The sequence below is a fragment of the Musa acuminata genome, chromosome BXJ2-9 (genome assembly GCF_036884655.1).
Source record: "Musa acuminata AAA Group cultivar baxijiao chromosome BXJ2-9, Cavendish_Baxijiao_AAA, whole genome shotgun sequence".
In the NCBI taxonomy this organism is placed as follows: domain Eukaryota; kingdom Viridiplantae; phylum Streptophyta; class Magnoliopsida; order Zingiberales; family Musaceae; genus Musa; species Musa acuminata.
Genome location: NC_088346.1, coordinates 2421228 through 2439923, shown reverse-complemented (window position 1 = coordinate 2439923; position 18696 = coordinate 2421228). Strand labels below are relative to the sequence as shown.

The window sequence follows — 18696 nt, the reverse complement described above, 5'->3', positions numbered from 1 at the left end:
TTACATCTGAGTACTGCATAGGCATAGTTAAATGGTTTCTGACAAGAAAAAACAGCTTGACATAAGAAATTATATACATTGGGAAAACCGCTACCGACCACCAAGTCAGAGGTGGTAGGTATGGCACGTTCGACACAACGTAGGCCGTTTGTAACACACCATATTTATGAGCTTTAGGATTAGAACAATACTTCATAACCGTGAAAAGAAAAAGGTAAGAGAGAGTTATTTCGACGATGTGGAAAGAAAGCCGATCTGACCGGAGAGCAGTATGTGATTGCAATTATTGTCCCACAAGAGAGAAAAAAGATGACGTCGGAAAAGGTTTGCCAGACTGTTCATATATCCTCTACTTGTATCAGTTGGATTCATTTTATAATTGAGACTACGATAATAAACGGGTAAATAATGCACGTAATGGCGGATCCAAAATCTAATTTTCGCCATTTGAGTCTGTACCAAAAGATTTCCGCAGACATTAGGTTCCATTTAACAACTTGCTTAATATATATATATATATATATATATAAAGAGGCGTGCACTACACTCGAGGATTCTAGTGTGTGTACCTACCACCCTCTATTTAGTACTGCCCACTGCTGCTGCCGCTACACGCCCTCTTCTTGTCCAGGAAATCGCCGCTACCGCAATCCATGGCGCCGCTGCTCGAATCCGTTTGGCAGGTAAACTTCTCTTCCTTCTCTCTCCGGTCATACTCCACTCTATACCAACGTCGACTCGGTAATCCATTTCTTGGATGACTCATTTCTGATGATCCCCTCAAGAAATCATTTCTTGCCCTGTTCTTGGATTTACCGGCTGTGGCCGTCCCCATTTTGACTACCAAGTGCGATCTTGGAGAAAGCGAAGGACTTTCCTGTGTTTTTACTCTTCCGATAGTGTCATTTGCCATCAGATTGCCGTTTAACTTAGATTTACTTCCCAAGTATCGGATCTTCAACAAAGTTTCAGAGGAACTGAGTTACTCATTTTCTTTCTCTTTCTGAAGAACCGAACTAGTCATTAGAGCTCGGATTCTGCAGAACGACTATAGTTGTTTTAATTTTATTATATGATATCCAGTGCCTAATGTGGCCTTCCTATGTTTCTGCTGCTGTATTTGCTTTGATATGTATTATGCATCATAATTATTCTGGAATATTTACTTTGTTCACTTTTTTTTGTGTGCTTAGCTTAGCTTATATGCACATTTCATTAACTTTTTGTAAACCATTAATGAGCTTGTCACTGGTGTTCACAAGAGGTTAAATGAAAATTGTTTTGAAAGTTCGATCTGCATTAACCACAAGTAATTAGATCGAGAATTAGAGGTACCTGATCAATAATGCAATCTAAAGAGTAACTTTATGAACCAAAATAGAAATTAATCTGATAAATTACATACTGAGACTAATGTCTGTAAGTAAAAAAAAATGATAGCGGGCTTGACTAAATCAAGTTTCTTAAAACAGATTGATGCTACCAACCTGACATCTAAATACAAAGCATGCTTAGGACAAGAATATTGGACTCCTTCCATGTTTTCTTTGAGATGCTTGCAAGACATTAATATCGACATATTATGTTCTGCAAATAAATATTATGTTTTACATTCAAGCATGGATTCCCGAATTTTTTGAAGTTTTTCTTCACATTTAACTAAGGTAATTTACTAATGTTGCTCATTGTGCTCTGCAGTACCTAATCACACATTTCAGTGAATTTCAATTGGCTACCATTGGCACGTTCTTGATACATGAGAGTGTGTTTTTCTTGTCTGGACTTCCATCTATATACTTCGATAGGTCAGGGCTTTTCAGTGAATACAAGATTCAGGTTTGCCTGCTTGCTATGCCATAGTTTTCTGCACTACTCATGGCTTCTTTTGCTTTGTCTCATAGTTGTACTCATATTTCTTCTTAGGCCAATCAACATTCTAGCAATCTTTAACTAGAGATTTTCTTTATCTTGTGAGTTCAGCTAGAGATTTTCATCAACATAGTAACATGGCAACAATCTTTAACATGAGTTCAGCTAGAGATTTTCATATGACCATCAACATAGTAACAATCTTTAACTGCTTGCTCGATCCATTACGTTAAATATTTCTTTAGCAGTTGCTTGTTGTATCGATGTTCATTACTTGATATATCGTAATGATCAATATATGTTACATTGCAGAAAAAGAGTAACACTGCAGAAGCTCAAGAGAAATGCATTGTTCGGCTAATCCTGTATCATGTATGTGTGAACCTACCAGTGATGCTCGTCTCCTATCCCATCTTCAGGTGGATGGGCTTGAGAAGCAGTCAGCCATTGCCACACTGGTATTTAGTGGTTCCTTCGAATGTAATTCGAATGGTTCATTGACTCTATTGATTAACTTCTGTTTCTGTAGGTCTGTTGTCCTATCTCAAATAATCTTCTACTTCATCTTGGAAGATTTTGTGTTCTATTGGGGCCACAGGTTACTGCACACGAAATGGCTCTACAAGCATGTCCATAGTGTTCACCATGAGTAAGTGCCAAAGATTGCATGACTGTAAACTATTGTTAGTTCCATTATCCTCTAACGTTGTGAGTTCATGAAGATATGCTACGCCTTTCGGATTGACTTCTGAGTATGCCCATCCTGCCGAGATATTATTCCTAGGCTTTGCTACGGTGGTCGGTCCAGCTCTCACTGGCCCTCACCTGTTCACCTTATGGTTGTGGGTGATACTGAGGGTCTTGGAGACGGTTGATGCTCATAGTGGATATGATTTCCCTTGGAGCCCCTCAAATTTTTTGCCTCTCTATGGAGGGTGCGTTGTGACAGTATACTTAGTTGTGTGTTCTTTTGTTGACGCATTTTGGTTTAGTTGGTGTCTATTAATTGAAATCTGGTTGTTTCCTGCAGTGCTCATTTCCATGACTACCACCATCGCGTGCTTTATACGAAGTCAGGGAACTACTCATCGACCTTTGTCTACATGGACTGGTGTGTATCCTTGTTCTTCTTTATCTTTTCTTAATTTTCTGAGTAGTGATTCATAAATTAACTAGTTAGTGAATCGATTTGAGTTATCATGAATATGTCACTACAAATAACTCACAAGCCACTATGGTTGTTGTATGCCCCATAGTCAAATTCCCTTATAAGATCAATCTGCCTTAAAAAGAATGTAATCCACATTCATGCATATATTATTTTGTCTCAAATTTCATCTTTTGCATACTACATTCGGTATTATTATTTACTGGTTGGTTCAACTTCATGTTATCTTCTAACAAGATGATGGATATGTTTTATTGAAACCGATCTAATTCTTATCTTTGCAAGCCCGTCGTGCATATTCCACACAAATAAGAAGTCAAAATAAAATTGGAAATTTTTGAAACGAACACATACATATTTTGATGCTCTCACTGTAAAAGCCATTGTTGATCATGATGTGTCAGGTTGTTCGGCACCGATAAAGGTTATCGGAAGCTAAAGGCTCTGGAGGAAGAGGAAGGAAGCAGCAAGAAGCTGTAAAGAGGGTATATCCACCACCCACCAGCTTAATTACCTGGTAGCATCCATCACTTGGAGTTGTTGTTTCATGTCGTAAGAGTGTTGTTACTCCCGTTTGGGCACTTTTGGTAGCCTAGCTAGGATATTTTTGCTCTGTGCTTGCTTGGCAACATATCAAGGAAACTATTGGGAACTGCATTTGTTATTGCCATGATCGAACTAATTTGAGTACCCAAATGGTCAGCAAATAGCTTTATTGTACCGAGAAAGATTATTTAGATTGTACCGAGAATGACTCTTAGATGGCGATCTTATTCGGAGAAGGATTCTATTACCTATTACAACCACACCAGGCACAACTATATTGTCTCGTTACATGGACGTCACGCTAAGTAGCTATATTGATGGTAGTACTTCTCGGAACAACATGGATGGTAGCAATAGTGTCGTGATGGAGACTTCAATTGTTGCCGTTCACAGTCCGACCTCCATCCACGATGATGACTTGGCCATCGACGTAGCCAGAAGCGGGGAGGCAGAGGAAAGCCACCACGGCCGCCACCTCTTCTGGCGCACCCAGCCGCCCCAGAGAAACGCGACGAGCCTCCCTCGCTACGAACTCTTCGTCTTCGGATAGCTGTTGAGATTGTAAACACTGGTGCGTCACACAGCCATGCAGTACGAGGAGGAGGAAGAAGAGTTCACGAGGTTTTGATGATTCCTATTCAGGAGGGAGAACAGATAGAACCATTACGGTCTGAATGAGTGGAGTTCTGATGTACGCGGGAGCGACGCAGTTAACTCGAATGTTGTCCTTTGCCCACTCGCAAGCAAGGCTCCTCGTCAGCTGGTTCAGTGCTCCTGAAGAAAGAAGAAGACGAAGAAGTACTTATTAGATTCGTGATGCGAGACGGTTGTGTCTGTGACATGTAACCTTTAGTTGCTGCATAGACGGATGCAGAATCGATGGCGACGAAGCCAGCGATGGAGGAGATGTTGACGATGCAGCCTCTTCCTGACGCCTTGAGAAGAGGATGGGCAAGCTGGCTCAGATGGAAGGCAGAGTCCAAGTTGGTGCTAATGATACGTCTGTAGTCCTCTGGGGTCTGCTCCACCACCGGTTTCCAAATCACCGTCCCGGCATTGTTTACCTACACCACGAGCATCAGCGAGGACGGGGAAGAAGCCTAGATGCGTTATCATCTTCTTCGGATGGATTAAATGCTAACGCTTAAGACAGCCGACAATCTCACCAAGATATGGAGCTTTCCATGGAAGACGGAGTTCACAGTCTGCATCAGTTTCTCCCTCTCGACGTCAGATGAGACGTCGCAGACGGAGCCGGTGATCTTGAGGTTCAAAGCTCTCCATTGTTGCAAGCACTCGTTCAGCTCTGCTTCGTTTCGAGAGCAGGTATGGACGGCTGCACCAAATCTAGCTAGTTCTTCTACTATGGCATGTCTGATCACCATAAAAGAACGTAAGAGAAAACGTCATAATAAGCTGGACATAAGCTCCTTAATTTCGGCAGGCATTAGACCCCAGATTTCAGTATGAACTTGTTTGTGCTGTGAAGTAGATTAGCAAATGTATGAAGAAAGATGACGATACCCGATTCCTTTAGTGCCTCCGGTGACCAAAGCTGTTGTTCCTACAAGAGTCCATCTCCCCACCGCTTGGTTATCGTCGCACTTCTGGTCGCCACCCTCCATTGTTTTCCTTCTTCTTCTTCTTCTTCTTCTTCTTCTTTGTTTCTTCCTACTTCAGTCCATTTATAGCTAAGATGTGGAAACTGTATGCACATTGGATCAATAGAAGTCGTGTCCACACACATTTTCCAAATTATATTATAATTTCTGTAGATAAATATGACTTACTCGGAAACTTCGTCGCTATGAGATGGGCAAATGATTGTGCCAACTGTACTTAGCCTTCAATCCTCTATCATATCGCATGTGATTTTTTTTTTGGTCTCTTCTCTTTGGATCGTGGCTCCATAAAATATTCACCCCGAAGTGTTCTGATATCTAAATAAAAAAATATTCTCTCAAATATTGACATTTCACAACGTAAAAAATTATCTTCTATAGTTAACTACATTTAATATTTACATCTTTATATTTATAATATTTATGAAAGAAAAATATTTGATCTCGTTTCTATTCACGTCGTCAAAATATCATAAAATTTATCATGGTCTTATTTCGATTTATCAATGTAATTTTTAAAAATATAAAAAATAATATATTAAAAGTAATTAATTACAGAAATACTTTATAATTAGCTCTTAGAGTCATATTTATGAGTGGAAACGAATAATAGTCTTGTAAATCTATCCACTCTTCCTCTCTGTTATTTAATTGGTTTCGAAAGTACGATGGATGGCTTATCGATCATAGGAATCACACGGAACACCCTTCCCACAATCTGATACCACATTGAGTGTTCTAAAATGCCTCGGATGGGACCAAAGGTTCCCTGTGCAAGTTGAATCTCAAAACTCAGCTCTAATTTCTGGCCATGGGAATTCCCAATCGGCAATCGCGACTAAATGGGTGGGTACGTTCACCATTGTCTGCTTGTGCACGCATCATTGTGTACGCGAGCATCTTAATTATTTTACACAACGTTGCGAATATTCAGACCACGTATTCATTAGAAAGGCATCGCAGCACACACGGTCTATCGTATAGCTCGCCACGGTGATCGATATCTACCGATCGGAAGCTTATGCGGTGCCGTTCACTGTTCGACCTCCATCGACAACCACGACTCGGCCATTGACGTAGAGGAAGACAGAGGAAAGCGACCACCGGTGCTAAGTCGTCGGCCTCACCCAGACGTCCAAGAGGGTTACGATGTGACCGTGATACGCATATATATGCTGCTTAGTACCGTGATACGCACGGAAACTAAACGTCGCTAAGTTGACGTCCATTACCGGCTCAGTGAGTGGCGTTACGATGTGACCGGGTGCAACTCAGTTTGCTTGGATGTTATCCTTCGCCCACTCACAAACGAGTGTTAGGATAAATTATTATAGTCGAATAATTGTTTTTCTATTTATATATTAAAATAGATTTCTTATCAAAATATTAATTTATTATTAAAAATAAATATTAACCAGAGTAGTATAAAAATCAGAGAAAAATCACGGAACATAATCCACTTTAAACTTCTACTATTACCGATGATAATAATAAATCTATAATAAATTTTCTTTAGAATAATCAGAGTATCATAATAATTTTAAAAATATATAACTTGACTCAACAATAACATATCATCATAATCATATATAGATTTTATAAAAGAAAAAATTTTAGATCTCATCAAATGGGTATAATAGAAAAGTAACTTAGAGAAAATAAACTAATATCAATACCGTTAAGATTGTAGAACTTGTTGTAAGGATTTTTCACATAAAATTTTAGTCAAAACCAATAAAATTTAACCGCTTGATTATCTAGCTAAAACCTAGAAATCTTAACTTTCTCTCTCTCTCCTTTTGCTTTCTTTGTTCTCTTCCTCTCTATTCACTACATGCACACACACCACTTTCATTTTATTTTTCTTTTTTTAATACATTATATTTGGGCTTAATGATCAAATCAATTGGTCCAAGCCCACCTATGGGCTGGACCCAACAATTCTCCCTCTCCAACTCATATGGTAGATTGTATGTACTAAGCTCGCTCTACACCTATATGCTTCAAACTTCTCCTTGGAAAAGACTTTATCAACATATCTGATCCATTCTTATAAGTATACACATTTTCTAAGTGTAATTCTTTAATCTCAATCACATCACGAATGTAGTGATATCTTACATCAATATGTTTGGATCTAAAATAATACGTTGAATTTTAGAGAAGTAAATGACATTTTGATTATCACAATAAACAATATATTCTTTTTGTTTCAAGTCTAATTCATGTAGAAACTTTTTTATCCACGAAGCTTCCCAGCATGCTTCAATAATTGATATATATTATTCTTCTGTGGTTGATAGTGCAACATAATTCTATAACTTAGACTACCAAGAGATTGCTCCCCCTGCAAACGTTATCAAGAACCTCGAAATGATTTTTTTGGAATCAGTATCGCATTCCATGTCTGCATCTATGTACCCCTTTAGCACAGGTTCATCACTACCAAAACATATATACAACCTAGAAGTACCTATCAAATATCTTAATATCTATTTCATTACTACTCAATGTTCCTTATTAGGATTAGAGAGAAATCAGTTGATAACTCCAATTGTATTAGCTATATCTGGCCTAGTAGAAACCATAATATATATATCAAACTACCTATTATAAATGAGTAAAGCACTCTGGACATTTCTTTTTCTTTCTTGTATGATATTATTTCAAACTAAGCTTGAAATAACATACAAGTGAAGAATAAACTGCTTTGGCTTTACTCATGTTGAATCTTTCAAGAACCTTTTCATTGTAGGTCTCCTGAGATAGTCAAATCTTTTATTTATTCCTATCACGAAGAATCTTTATGTCAAGTATTTGTTTTACCGATCTTAAGTCTTTCATGGCAAAAGATTACTTAACTCTATTTTAAGTTTATCAATTTTACAAGCATCATGGCTAATAATCAGCATATCATTAATATATAGTAGGAGAATAATGAAATCATCATCTGAAAACTTCTTTGTAAATACACAATGATTAGATATAGTTCTATTGTACCCTTGACTCATCATAAATGAATCAAACTTCTTGTACCATTGTTTGGGTGCTTGTTTAAATCCATATAAGCTTTTCATAAGATTACACACTAGATTTTCTTTTCCTTTGACTTTGAAACATTCTAATTGTTCTGTGTAAATTTTTTCTTCTAAGTCACTATGAAGAAATATAATTTTCACATCAAGTTACTCAAATTCTAAATTCAAACGGGTAGCCAAACCAAGATTAACTCGGATAGAGGATATTTTAAACATAAGAAAAAATATTTCTTTAAAGTCAATACATCTCTTCTGATTGAATCATTTCATAACTAGTCATGCCTTGTATCTTTGTTGTAAGCTATTATTTTCAGTCTTCAATTTGTAAATACATTTATTCTTAAGAGCTTTCTTCCCTTTAGGCAACTTTACTAAGTCATAGATGTGGTTCTCAAGTAAAGATCTCATCTCTTTTTGCATAGGTTTAGTCTACTCATTCTTATATTCATGTAGAATAACTTTTTAATAAGTTTCTGGCTTTCTCCCATCAGTAAGCATAATATACTCATGTGGATAATATCCAGTAGATGATTGTTACTCTCTTGTGGATCTTCTTAATGAAATTTCAACTAGTGGTAGAGGTGCTTGTTTAGTTGATTCAATATCATCAATTGTAGAAGTATCATTACTAATATTCTCACCACAATCTTCTTATTCATCTCCCTCATGATCATCATGAACTACAGGTTGAGAGATTGGACCTAAACTCCAAGGAATATAAACAAAATTTTTTGTCTTCTCAATATTATCACCATAATCAATTGGTCTTCAAGAAATACAACATCTCTACTTCTAATAAATTTCTTATTTACTAAATCTCATATCCAAACACTTCATAACAATATTCCAAGAAAGTACATGTTTTTATTTTATTATCAAGCTTGGACATTTTATCTTTGAGAATATAAATAAATACTTTGTACCCAAAGACTCTCAAATGATCATAAGATACATCTTTTCCTTTTTATACTCTCTCTAGAACATCATCTTTTAGAGGAACTGATGGAGAAAGATTTATCAAGTCAATTGTAGTTCTTATAACCACCTCTCGAAATGATTTAGGTAACTTGACATGGGAAAGCATATACATAATCATTTCTTCAATTGTTCTGTTCATCCTTTTTGCCACACTGTTTTGCTAAGGAGTTTTAGAAACCATTTTCTCAAGCCTGATACCATGGAAACTACAATAATTCTCAAAATGACCCTTATACTCACCACTATTATTTGCTCGAACATATTTTAACTTTCTACAAATTTCTCTTTCAATACTAACATGAAACTCTTTGAAAATATTACGTATCTAATCTTTAGATTTTAAAACAAAAGCTCAAACTTTTCTAGAATGATTATCAATAAAAGTAACAAAATAAAAAGCACAATAAAAAATTCTAGTTTGCATAGTATAGATATCAATGTGAATCAAATCAATAATATTTTATCTTCTAGATAGTGGATAAGTATGAAAGGCAACTCTATGTGTTTTTCTACTAAAACAATGATCACAAGATTTAAGAAAAGTACGTTACAACTCCGATATGAACTACTTTCTAGTAAGAGTTTGAAGTCTCTTCTTATTGATATGACCAATCCTCTTATGCTAAAGATCTATGCTTTCACCATTTTGAATTACATTTATCTCTATTTTGTATAACTTAGCTTCCATGACATAAAAAGAGTTTAGCTTCTTTCATCTCGCAACAATTAGAGAACCTTTAGTGAACCTCCATTTACCTTCACCAAAATAATGTAAATATCTCTCATCATCAAGTCTGCATATATGCATCAAGTTAAGACGAATATTCGAACTATGTCCGATATCTTTGAATATCAATTTGCTCTAAATACTGGTCTGTAAGTAAATATCTCAAATACCCACAATCTTAATGTACCATTATTTTCTATTCTTACATTACCAAAATCACAAGCAAAATATGAAAAAATCACTATGAGAAATAACATGAAATAAAGCATTAGAGTCAATTACTCGGTTACTATACTTAGCTATAAGACTAGCACATTTGTCATCACAAACAATAATGATATCACTTTCAACAACAATTATATTAGTCTCTTTCTTATTTTTCTTCCTTTCATTTTGTTCTTGCTTCCAAAACCTATGCTCTTTCTTCATGTGACCTGGTATGTTGTAGTGGAAACACTTAATATCTTTTTTAAACTTGGATCTTCCTCTATAACCGTGTATATTTCTACTATGACTTCTTCCACGTCTTTCTTATTTTTCAATAACAAGTGCACTAGAAGAATATTCTCCCTGTTCTTTCCTTCTAGCATCTTCATTTAGTAAACTGTCTTTAACTATATCTATAGTTAGAGTCCCCTCTGATATGAAGTTACAAATTATCGCCAAATATGTTTCTCAACTTTTCAGTAAAGAGCTGAGAACTAAAAATTGTTACATCTCATTTATATTTATTTTCATAACAACCAACTTATTTGCAAAACTCTGAAATAAGCTTATGTGCTCATTACAACCATCTTTATTCTTTAAATTGATAAGTCTTCTGATTAGAGAAATTATGTTTCCTACTATCTTTTTTGCAAAGAGATTTTCTAATATTGCTAAATAACATCAGCTTTGGTTTCATCAGAAATATGCTCATGCAAATTTATATCAATTCATCTTTTAATATAGGCAATAACTTTTCTACGTTGAACCTCTCATTCCTCGTCTTCCATAATAGAAGATTTGTTTTTAACTTTAATGTGCTTATAAAAATTTTTGCAATAGAGTAAATCTTCCAACATACCCCTCTAGGTGATATAATTTAATGAATTCAATTTAATCATACCGTTTGACTCCTTTATTTCAATCACACAAGAAAAACTGACACTAAACAACCTTAAGCTTTAATACCACTTATTAAGAAAAACTATTATGGTGGAATAATTTTTTTTCTTATTTGTATATCAAAATAAGTTTTTCCCCAAAATACTAACTTGTTATCAAAAGTAAATATTAACTAGAGCAGCATAAACGGTAGAACAATAAATTAATCATAAAGTGAGACATCAAATTTTTTACGTGAAAAATTAAATACAAAAAAAATCACGAGACCGTAATCCAATTCAAACATCCACTATCATCAATAATGATAATATATTTATAATAACTCTTCTCCGTACGTAATAACATCAAGATCATATATTTTGGCTCAATAATAATATATCATCATCATCTAAAAAATTTTAGATCATACCAAATGGGTATAACAAAAAAGCATCTTATAGAGAATAAACAGTATATCGATAGTATTAAGATTGTAACAAGATTCTTTACATAAAATTTAAATCAAAAACCGATAAAGTCTAAAGCATCACAATCTTAATTTTCTCTCTCTATTCCTTTTCTCAGCTCATGAACACGTTCGCTACCCTACTCACGTCGCGCACCTCATTTTTTTCCTTTTTCTTAAATATATCAGATTTGGTCTCAATCGGTCCAAGCCCACCTATGGGCTGGACCCGACAGCGAGGCTCCTGGCGAGCTGATTCATTGCTCCTGAACCAGACGAAGAAGAAGCCAACAGCAGCAGATGATGAGCGCTTGCATGTTGAAGAGCTCATAGAGGAACCAAGTTACCGAGTGCGTACCTTTGGTTGCTGCATAGACGGCTAGAGTATCTATGCCGATGAGGCTTGTTATGGAGGAGATGAACACAATGTTGCCACTTCCTGATGCCTTGAGAAGAGGATGAGCGAGCTGGCTCAAATGGACGGCAGAGTCCAAGTTGGTACTCATCAGCAGCTTGTAAGAGTCACGTCCGTCACCCGTCTCTGAAAGCCCGTTCCTGCGTTGTTGACCTACGCAAACAGCAAACCGATTACTGTCCACGTTACGTGACTCTTACATGGAAGAGTCTCGACTCGACTACGAGACTCGACTCGACTCGACTCGACTCGCCAAAATGTTGAGCTTTCCATGGAAGATGGACTTGACATTCTCCATTAGTTTCTCTCTCTCGACTGGAGAGGAGACGTCGCACGCGGACCCTGTGACCTTGAGGTTCGAAGCTCTCCACTGCTGCAAGCATCTGCTGAGCTCTGCTTCGTTCCGAGAGCAGGTATGGACGGCTGCTCCAAACCTAGCTAGCTCTTCGAGTATGGCATGTCTGATCACCATAAAAGAAGTGAGAAAAGAATCTCATAATAGACATAGACATAAGCTACTTCATTTCGGCAGGCATTAGACCTTAGATTTCTGTATGAACTTGTCTGTGCTGTGAAGTAGATGAGTAGATGTATGAAGAAAGATGACGATACCCCATTCCTTTAGTGCCTCCGGCGACCAAAGCTGTCGTTCCTCCAAGACTCCATCTCCCCACCGCTTGGTTATCTCCGCACTTCTGGTCTCCATCCTCCATTGTTTTCCTCCTCCTTCTTTCTCCTACTTCAATCCAGATCTCAGTCCTCTCGATTTGTAAGTGTGGAAATAGTACGCAGATTGGGTCAATAGTTGCAGTGGTGCCACACGCATTTTCCAAATTACATTGTAATTTCTGTAGATAAATATGACTGACTCCGAATCTTCGTTGGTATGGTATGAGATGGACAAAAGATTGTGGCATCAGTCACTTAGCCCTCAATGCTCTATAATCTCCCATGTGGATTAACTTCACAATCCACTCCCTCTTATTAGTTCTACTCTACGTAGAAGAAGATCATGATATAGGTAAATATGAAATGATAATTTTATTATATATATATATATATATATATATATATATATATTCTTAATTAATCTATAATTTGAGGATATGATTTAAGTGTATAATCTAAATATATGATTATGTAAAATCTCTTCCTCGTATAAATATATATTATCTCGATAAAATTATCTCCTTTGTAACAAATTCTTTCTAGTATCTTCTTAATTTTTAAGGTTAGGCTCCCTCTTCCTTTACCTGTTGTTGCTATTCTTTTTCCTCATCTATTTTTTTGTTGTTTTATAACTATTTTTGCTTTACATTGCATTAAAAACGAAACGAAGATGCTTGACTCATTCATGCCAATCTCAATGCTGTAGCAATTCTGATTTGTTTGTGGTTGTCATTATGACTTCCAACCCAAAAGCTCCAATTGTGTCAAACTAGTATTTTCTTTTTTATTTTACTTTTTTTATTTTTCTTATTGGGTGATTTACAGGCAAAACCTACTTTAAGCTTCACCAAGATAGTATCCAATGTTTTTATATTTCTCATAATAAAGTTTCTATCTTTTCTAAATATTCATAGTATTTTTTTTATGAAGTTAAAAATATTTTATTTTAATAAATTAGGTATAGTATTTTTGATTCAGTAGCAAAAATAAAACTATAATCCTTATTTTGGCTACTAATTAAAAAAAATTACTGTGATCGGTCCCATTCGATTTAATTGGCCGATTTTTGTTGAGAAATTTTTTTTTTTATATAAAGGTATTCTGCGTATTTTAACAAACTATAGTCTCTCCGTAAGTAGTCAAAAATATGAGCCTTTTATACGAAATGGTCACTTGTCCTTTTTTTATTCCCCCACATATAATCATTCATTGTATATCGTTATGTGCTGATAATTCAGTTTCAATTCTCACTGATTGCATATATCTGTTTGGGCAGTGTTGGAAGCCCAGCTGGGATATGTTGACTCTGTGATTGCTTGGCAACATATCAAGGAATCTATTGGGAACTGCATTTGTTATTGCCATGATCGAAATAGCTTTATTGTACCGAGAAAGATTCTTTAGATGGCAATCTTATTTAGAACGGGAATCGCATTACCTATTACGACCACACCAAGCACAACTATGTTGATGGTATTGCTTCTCGGAACAACATAGATGGCAGCAATCGTGGGTAATGGAGACTTCAATTGTTGCCGTTCACAGTCCGACCTCCATCCACGATGATGACTTGGCCATCGACGTAGTCGGAAACGGGGAGGCAGAGGAAAGCCACCACGGCCGCCACCTCTTCTGGCTCACCCAGCCGCCCCAGAGGAACGCGACGAGCCTCCCTCGCTACGAACTCTTCGTCTTCGGATAGCTGTTGAGATTGTAAACACTGGTGCGTCACACAGCCATGCAGTACGAGGAGGAGAAAGAAGAGTTCACGAGGTTTTGATGATTCCTATTCAGGAGGGAGAACAGATAGAACCATTACGGTCTGAATGAGTGGAGTTCTGATGTACGCGGGAGCGACGCAGTTAACTCGAATGTTGTCCTTTGCCCACTCGCAAGCAAGGCTCCTTGTCAGCTGGTTCAGTGCTCCTGAAGAAAGAAGAAGAAGAAGAAGAAGTACTATTAGATTCGTGATGCAAGACGGTTGTGTCTGTGACATGTACCTTTAGTTGCTGCATAGACGGATGCAGAATCGATGGCGACGAAGCCACTGACGGAGGAGATGTTGACGATGCAGCCTCTTCCTGACGCCTTGAGAAGAGGATGGGCAAGCTGGCTCAGATGGAAGGCAGAGTCCAAGTTGGTGCTAATCATACGTCTGTAGTCCTCTGGGGTATGCTCCACCACCGGTTTACAAATCAACGTCCCGGCATTGTTTACCTACACCACGAGCATCAGCGAGGACGAGGAAGAAGCGTAGATGTGTTATCATCTTCTTCGGATGGATTAAATGCTGACGCTTAAGACGGCCGACAATCTCACCAAGATATGGAGCTTTCCATGGAAGACGGAGTTCACAGTCTGCATCAGTTTCTCCCTCTCGACGTCAGATGAGACGTCGCAGACGGAGCCGGTGATCTTGAGGTTCAAAGCTCTCCATTGTTGCAAGCACTCGTTGAGCTCTGCTTCGTTTCGAGAGCAGGTATGGACGGCTGCACCAAATCTAGCTAGTTCTTCTACTATGGCATGTCTGATCACCATAAAAGAACGGAAGAGAAAACCTCATAATAAGATGGACATAAGCTCCTTAATTTCGGCAGGCATTAGACTCCAGATTTCAGTATGAACTTGTTTGTGCTGTGAGGTAGATGAGCAAATGTCTGAAGAAAGATGACGATACCCGATTCCTTTAGTGCCTCCGGTGACCAAAGCTGTAGTTCCTACAAGAGTCCATCTCCCCACCGCTTGGTTATCGCCGCACTTCTGGTCGCCACCCTCCATTGTTTGCCTTCTTCTTCTTCTTCTTCTTTGTTTCTTCCTACTTCAATCCATTTATAGCTAAGATGTGAAAACTGTATGCAGATTGGATCAATAGAAGTCGTGTCCACACACATTTTCCAAATTATATTATTATTTCTGTAGATAAATATGACTTACTCGGAAACTTCGTCGGTATGAGATGGGCAAAGGATTGTGAGATCCTTGACCTAGCCTTTAATGCTCTATCATCTCGCATGTGGATTTCCTCCACCATCCACTTCCTCTCTCTCTGCCTCGTTGCACCACAAAGTGTCCGGTCTCCTTTAAAAAAATGAAAAACAAATCACCGTCAAATCAACTGACATCTAAATAAATTAAAAACTAAAAAACAAATCACCGTCAAATCAACTGACATCTAAATAAATTAAAAACTAAAAAACAAATCACCGTTAAATCCGATATCTAAATAAAAAAAATACTCTTCAAATATTTTTATAAGATAAAAAATTATCATAAGATGCTTATAGTCGGAATTAATTATATATTACCTCATGTAATTAATTATTTTCAGTATTTCGATTTTTTTATATTTTTAAAATTTAAATTATTTTTTTTTATATTTATGAAAGTAAAATATTTAACCTCATTTCTTCTGTTAACTCTATCGATGAAAATATCAAATAATTAATTACTATGCACGTGCTGACTCTACCTCAATTTGACGTATGTGTAGTATTTCAATCGACAGAATCAACTTGAGAAACAAAGTTAAATTTTTTACTTTTGTAATTATAGGAATCCCATTATAAGTTTTGAAAATACATAAACTGAAATAGTAAGAGAAAAATAATTATAAAAGATAATTTATAATTAACCTTGAAAAAATATTGATAAAAAAAATATTAGCCTCCAACTTCACACAAGTCCAAAAATCATCATGTTTATAGTCATTTATGGTTAGAATGAATCGTAAAGTCTACCATTCTTCCTCTCTGTTACCTAATTCGTTTCGAAAGTATAATGACATATCATCATAGGGCATAGGGGTCACATCGAGCACCCTTTCCTTTATCAATTATAGTACAATCTGATACGACATTGAATAACCTAAAATGCCTCCGATGGGACGAAAGGTTCCTTGCAAGTTGAATCTCAAAACTCAGCTCTAATTTCTGGCCATTCGAATTCCCAATCGGCAATTTCGATTGGCGAAGCGTCACGACTGTCTGCTTCTGCACGCATCAATGTCTCCGAGCATCTTAATTAATTTACACACCGTTATCTAATTAATGTTACACATCGTTTCGAATATTTAGAAAGGTATCGCGGCACACGTTATAACAGATAAGATTTTTTTAACTATATTCGCTGTTATATCTACCGGCCGGAAGCTCACCGGTTGCCGTTCACAGTTCGACCTCCGTCGATAACCACGACTTGGCCGTTGACATAGCGAGAAGCAGGAAGACAGAGGAAAGCGACCACCGGTGCCACGTCGTCGACCTCACCCAGACGTCCAAGAGGGATACGATTAGTCTCCTTCGCCACAAACTCCTCGTTTTCGCATAACTGTGACTCACACATATATGCTACTTAGTAGACACAGTGATTCGAAGGGAAACTAAACGTCGCTAAGTTGGCGTCCATTACCGGCTCGATGAGTGGCGTCCTGATGTAACCGGGCGCAACGCAGTTTGCTCGGATGTTATCCTTCGCCCACTCACAAGCGAGGCTCCTGGTGAGCTGATTCATTGCTCCTGAACAAGACGAAGAAGATGATGAGTGCTTGCATGTTGAAGAGCTCATAGAGGAACCAAGTTATCGAGTGCGTACCTTTGGTTGCCGCATAGACGGCTAGAGTATCGATGCCGACGAGGCTTGTTATGGAGGAGATGAACACAACGTTGCCACTTCCTGATGCCTTGAGAAGAGGATGAGCGAGCTGGCTCAAATGGACGGCAGAGTCCAAGTTGGTACTCATCAGCAGCTTGAAGTCCTCAGGAGTCACGTCCGTCACCGGTCTCTGAAAGCCCGTTCCTGCGTTGTTGACCTACGCAAACAGCAAACCGATTACGGTCCATGTTACGCTCATTCTAAGGTCAACTACGAGACTCGACTCGCCAGAATGTTGAGCTTTCCATGGAAGATGGACTTGACATCCTCCATTAGTTTCTCTCTCTCAACCGGAGAGGAGACGTCGCACACGGACCCTGTGACCTTGAGGTTCATGGCTTCCCATCTTTGTAAGCATCTGCTGAGTTCTGCTTCGTTGCGAGAGCAGGTATGGACGGCTGCTCCAAACCTAGCTAGCTGTTCGACTATGGCATGCCTGTGAGGTTAACATGAATTAGCACTCGTGAACTGTGGCGATGCGATCCACGTGATGAACTTTGAAGAGCAGATGTTACAAATACCCGATCCCTTTGGTGCCTCCGGTGACCAAAGCTGTTGTCGCACGGAAAGACCATCTATCTTCTCTGCTGTTGGCCCTGCAATCGGCTTCATCCTGCATAGTTGACTCCTCTCCTTCGGCCGACAGACCATGGAACTTCCTCCCTGTCATTGGGAGGCATAAAGAATCGGGGACCATACATCAAATAAAATCAACTCTCATGGCTTTCGTCATCTTTCGGGTCACATCTGGTGCCACGTCATAGTTTAGATAAGGCTCATCTCATGTCACATGGTATCACGTGATTGTGAAGGTATGACTTTGAACGATTGAAAGATTTTTCCGATCCGATATTATTGAATAAATTGATAATAATATCTGTACAGTGTTCGAACAGAATTCATCAATAATTCATAGATAGTTTCGATTTGAGAGGACTTTTGTTTGATTCGATTAATTATTTTGAATCAAATCAGACCGATCTTAATTCAAAAAATATTAGTTCGATCGAATTTATTATCTTAAGTCATTAATCAAATCGAACGGATCCAAATACCTCAAAAATTCTAAAATTCCTAAGATCAAACCGTAATTTCACGAAATTTATCGGTCCGATTGAACCAAGACTCTGGTTCGATTAAATTGAATCGAATGAATTCATTTTAAAATATATATTATTAAAATTTAATTATAAATTGATTAATCGAATCAGGTTAATATATTTTGAACTAATTTGATAGATCCAAACTAGAATCGATTCCGATATCAACCGAACCAGAAATCGGTTTGGTTCGATCGTTAAACGTTCGGTTCGAACCAGTAAATACTAATTGGTATTGCCAAGCTGACCGAGCTTCTCCTTCCTTTTCATTATCTTTTCTATCACCGGTCGCCGGCACATGGTATGACGTGCTGCTACAGCTTTGGTTCATGCTTTATATGATCTTATATTATATACATCGA

The 18696-nt window shown here is 37.5% G+C and overlaps 4 protein-coding genes across 7 annotated transcripts; 1 reads left to right on the top strand and 3 right to left on the bottom strand.

Annotated features, from left to right (window-relative positions):
• Window positions 1-527: 527 nt before the first annotated feature.
• Window positions 528-3744, top strand: LOC135622424 (very-long-chain aldehyde decarbonylase GL1-8-like). Of its 2 annotated transcripts, XM_065124265.1 has the most exons (7): window positions 528-683; window positions 1699-1836; window positions 2182-2327; window positions 2399-2518; window positions 2592-2804; window positions 2900-2980; window positions 3442-3744. In XM_065124265.1, the coding sequence occupies exons 1-7, from the start codon at window positions 654-656 to the stop codon at window positions 3515-3517; spliced, it is 804 nt and encodes a 267-aa protein (XP_064980337.1). In that variant the 5' UTR covers window positions 528-653; the 3' UTR covers window positions 3518-3744. The 2 variants fall into 2 exon arrangements, with proteins under 2 accessions (XP_064980337.1, XP_064980338.1); XM_065124266.1 differs by lacking the exon at window positions 1699-1836 and having other exon boundaries at window positions 540-683.
• A 32-nt stretch (window positions 3745-3776) lies between these two features.
• Window positions 3777-5266, bottom strand: LOC135622423 (tropinone reductase homolog At5g06060-like). Its single transcript, XM_065124264.1, has 5 exons — window positions 5108-5266; window positions 4750-4957; window positions 4431-4647; window positions 4245-4357; window positions 3777-4133 (listed from the first exon to the last, which is right to left on the bottom strand). Exons 1-5 carry the CDS (start codon window positions 5206-5208, stop codon window positions 3957-3959), a joined length of 816 nt encoding a protein of 271 aa, XP_064980336.1. The 5' UTR covers window positions 5209-5266; the 3' UTR covers window positions 3777-3956.
• An 8669-nt stretch (window positions 5267-13935) lies between these two features.
• Window positions 13936-15393, bottom strand: LOC135622422 (tropinone reductase homolog At5g06060-like). Of its 2 annotated transcripts, none has more exons than XM_065124262.1 (5): window positions 15262-15393; window positions 14904-15111; window positions 14585-14801; window positions 14398-14510; window positions 13936-14286 (listed from the first exon to the last, which is right to left on the bottom strand). In XM_065124262.1, the coding sequence occupies exons 1-5, from the start codon at window positions 15360-15362 to the stop codon at window positions 14110-14112; spliced, it is 816 nt and encodes a 271-aa protein (XP_064980334.1). In that variant the 5' UTR covers window positions 15363-15393; the 3' UTR covers window positions 13936-14109. The 2 variants fall into 2 exon arrangements, with proteins under 2 accessions (XP_064980334.1, XP_064980335.1); XM_065124263.1 differs by having other exon boundaries at window positions 14404-14510.
• A 130-nt stretch (window positions 15394-15523) lies between these two features.
• Window positions 15524-17908, bottom strand: LOC135622421 (noroxomaritidine/norcraugsodine reductase-like). Of its 2 annotated transcripts, none has more exons than XM_065124260.1 (6): window positions 17756-17908; window positions 17463-17670; window positions 17175-17391; window positions 16992-17098; window positions 16738-16910; window positions 15524-15662 (listed from the first exon to the last, which is right to left on the bottom strand). In XM_065124260.1, exons 1-6 carry the CDS (start codon window positions 17902-17904, stop codon window positions 15587-15589), a joined length of 930 nt encoding a protein of 309 aa, XP_064980332.1. In that variant the 5' UTR covers window positions 17905-17908; the 3' UTR covers window positions 15524-15586. The 2 variants fall into 2 exon arrangements, with proteins under 2 accessions (XP_064980332.1, XP_064980333.1); XM_065124261.1 differs by lacking the exon at window positions 15524-15662 and adding an exon at window positions 16376-16573.
• Between the last annotated feature and the right edge of the window lie 788 nt (window positions 17909-18696).

Bases quoted from the DNA above. Each gene is read 5' to 3' on its own strand.
- LOC135622424 (XM_065124265.1), top strand. From the start codon at position 654: ATGGCGCCGCTGCTCGAATCCGTTTGGCAG. The intron at 1,837-2,181 runs GTTTGCCTGCTT...GTTACATTGCAG, and splicing joins TCAGTGAATACAAGATTCAG to AAAAAGAGTAACACTGCAGA. The intron at 2,981-3,441 runs GTGTGTATCCTT...ATGATGTGTCAG, and splicing joins ACCTTTGTCTACATGGACTG to GTTGTTCGGCACCGATAAAG.
- LOC135622423 (XM_065124264.1), bottom strand. From the start codon at position 5,208: ATGGAGGGTGGCGACCAGAAGTGCGACGATAACCAAGCGGTGGGGAGA. The intron at 4,958-5,107 runs GTATCGTCATCT...TATGGTGATCAG, and splicing joins GGAGGCACTAAAGGAATCGG to ACATGCCATAGTAGAAGAAC. The intron at 4,648-4,749 runs GTGAGATTGTCG...CTCGTGGTGTAG, and splicing joins ATGGAAAGCTCCATATCTTG to GTAAACAATGCCGGGACGGT.
- LOC135622422 (XM_065124262.1), bottom strand. From the start codon at position 15,362: ATGGAGGGTGGCGACCAGAAGTGCGGCGATAACCAAGCGGTGGGGAGA. The intron at 14,511-14,584 runs GTACATGTCACA...TTCTTTCTTCAG, and splicing joins CGTCTATGCAGCAACTAAAG to GAGCACTGAACCAGCTGACA. The intron at 14,287-14,397 runs GTTCTATCTGTT...CAATCTCAACAG, and splicing joins CACTCATTCAGACCGTAATG to CTATCCGAAGACGAAGAGTT.
- LOC135622421 (XM_065124260.1), bottom strand. From the start codon at position 17,904: ATGACAGGGAGGAAGTTCCATGGTCTGTCGGCCGAAGGAGAGGAGTCA. The intron at 17,392-17,462 runs GCGAGTCGAGTC...CTGTTTGCGTAG, and splicing joins ATGGAAAGCTCAACATTCTG to GTCAACAACGCAGGAACGGG. The intron at 17,099-17,174 runs GTACGCACTCGA...CGTCTTGTTCAG, and splicing joins CGTCTATGCGGCAACCAAAG to GAGCAATGAATCAGCTCACC.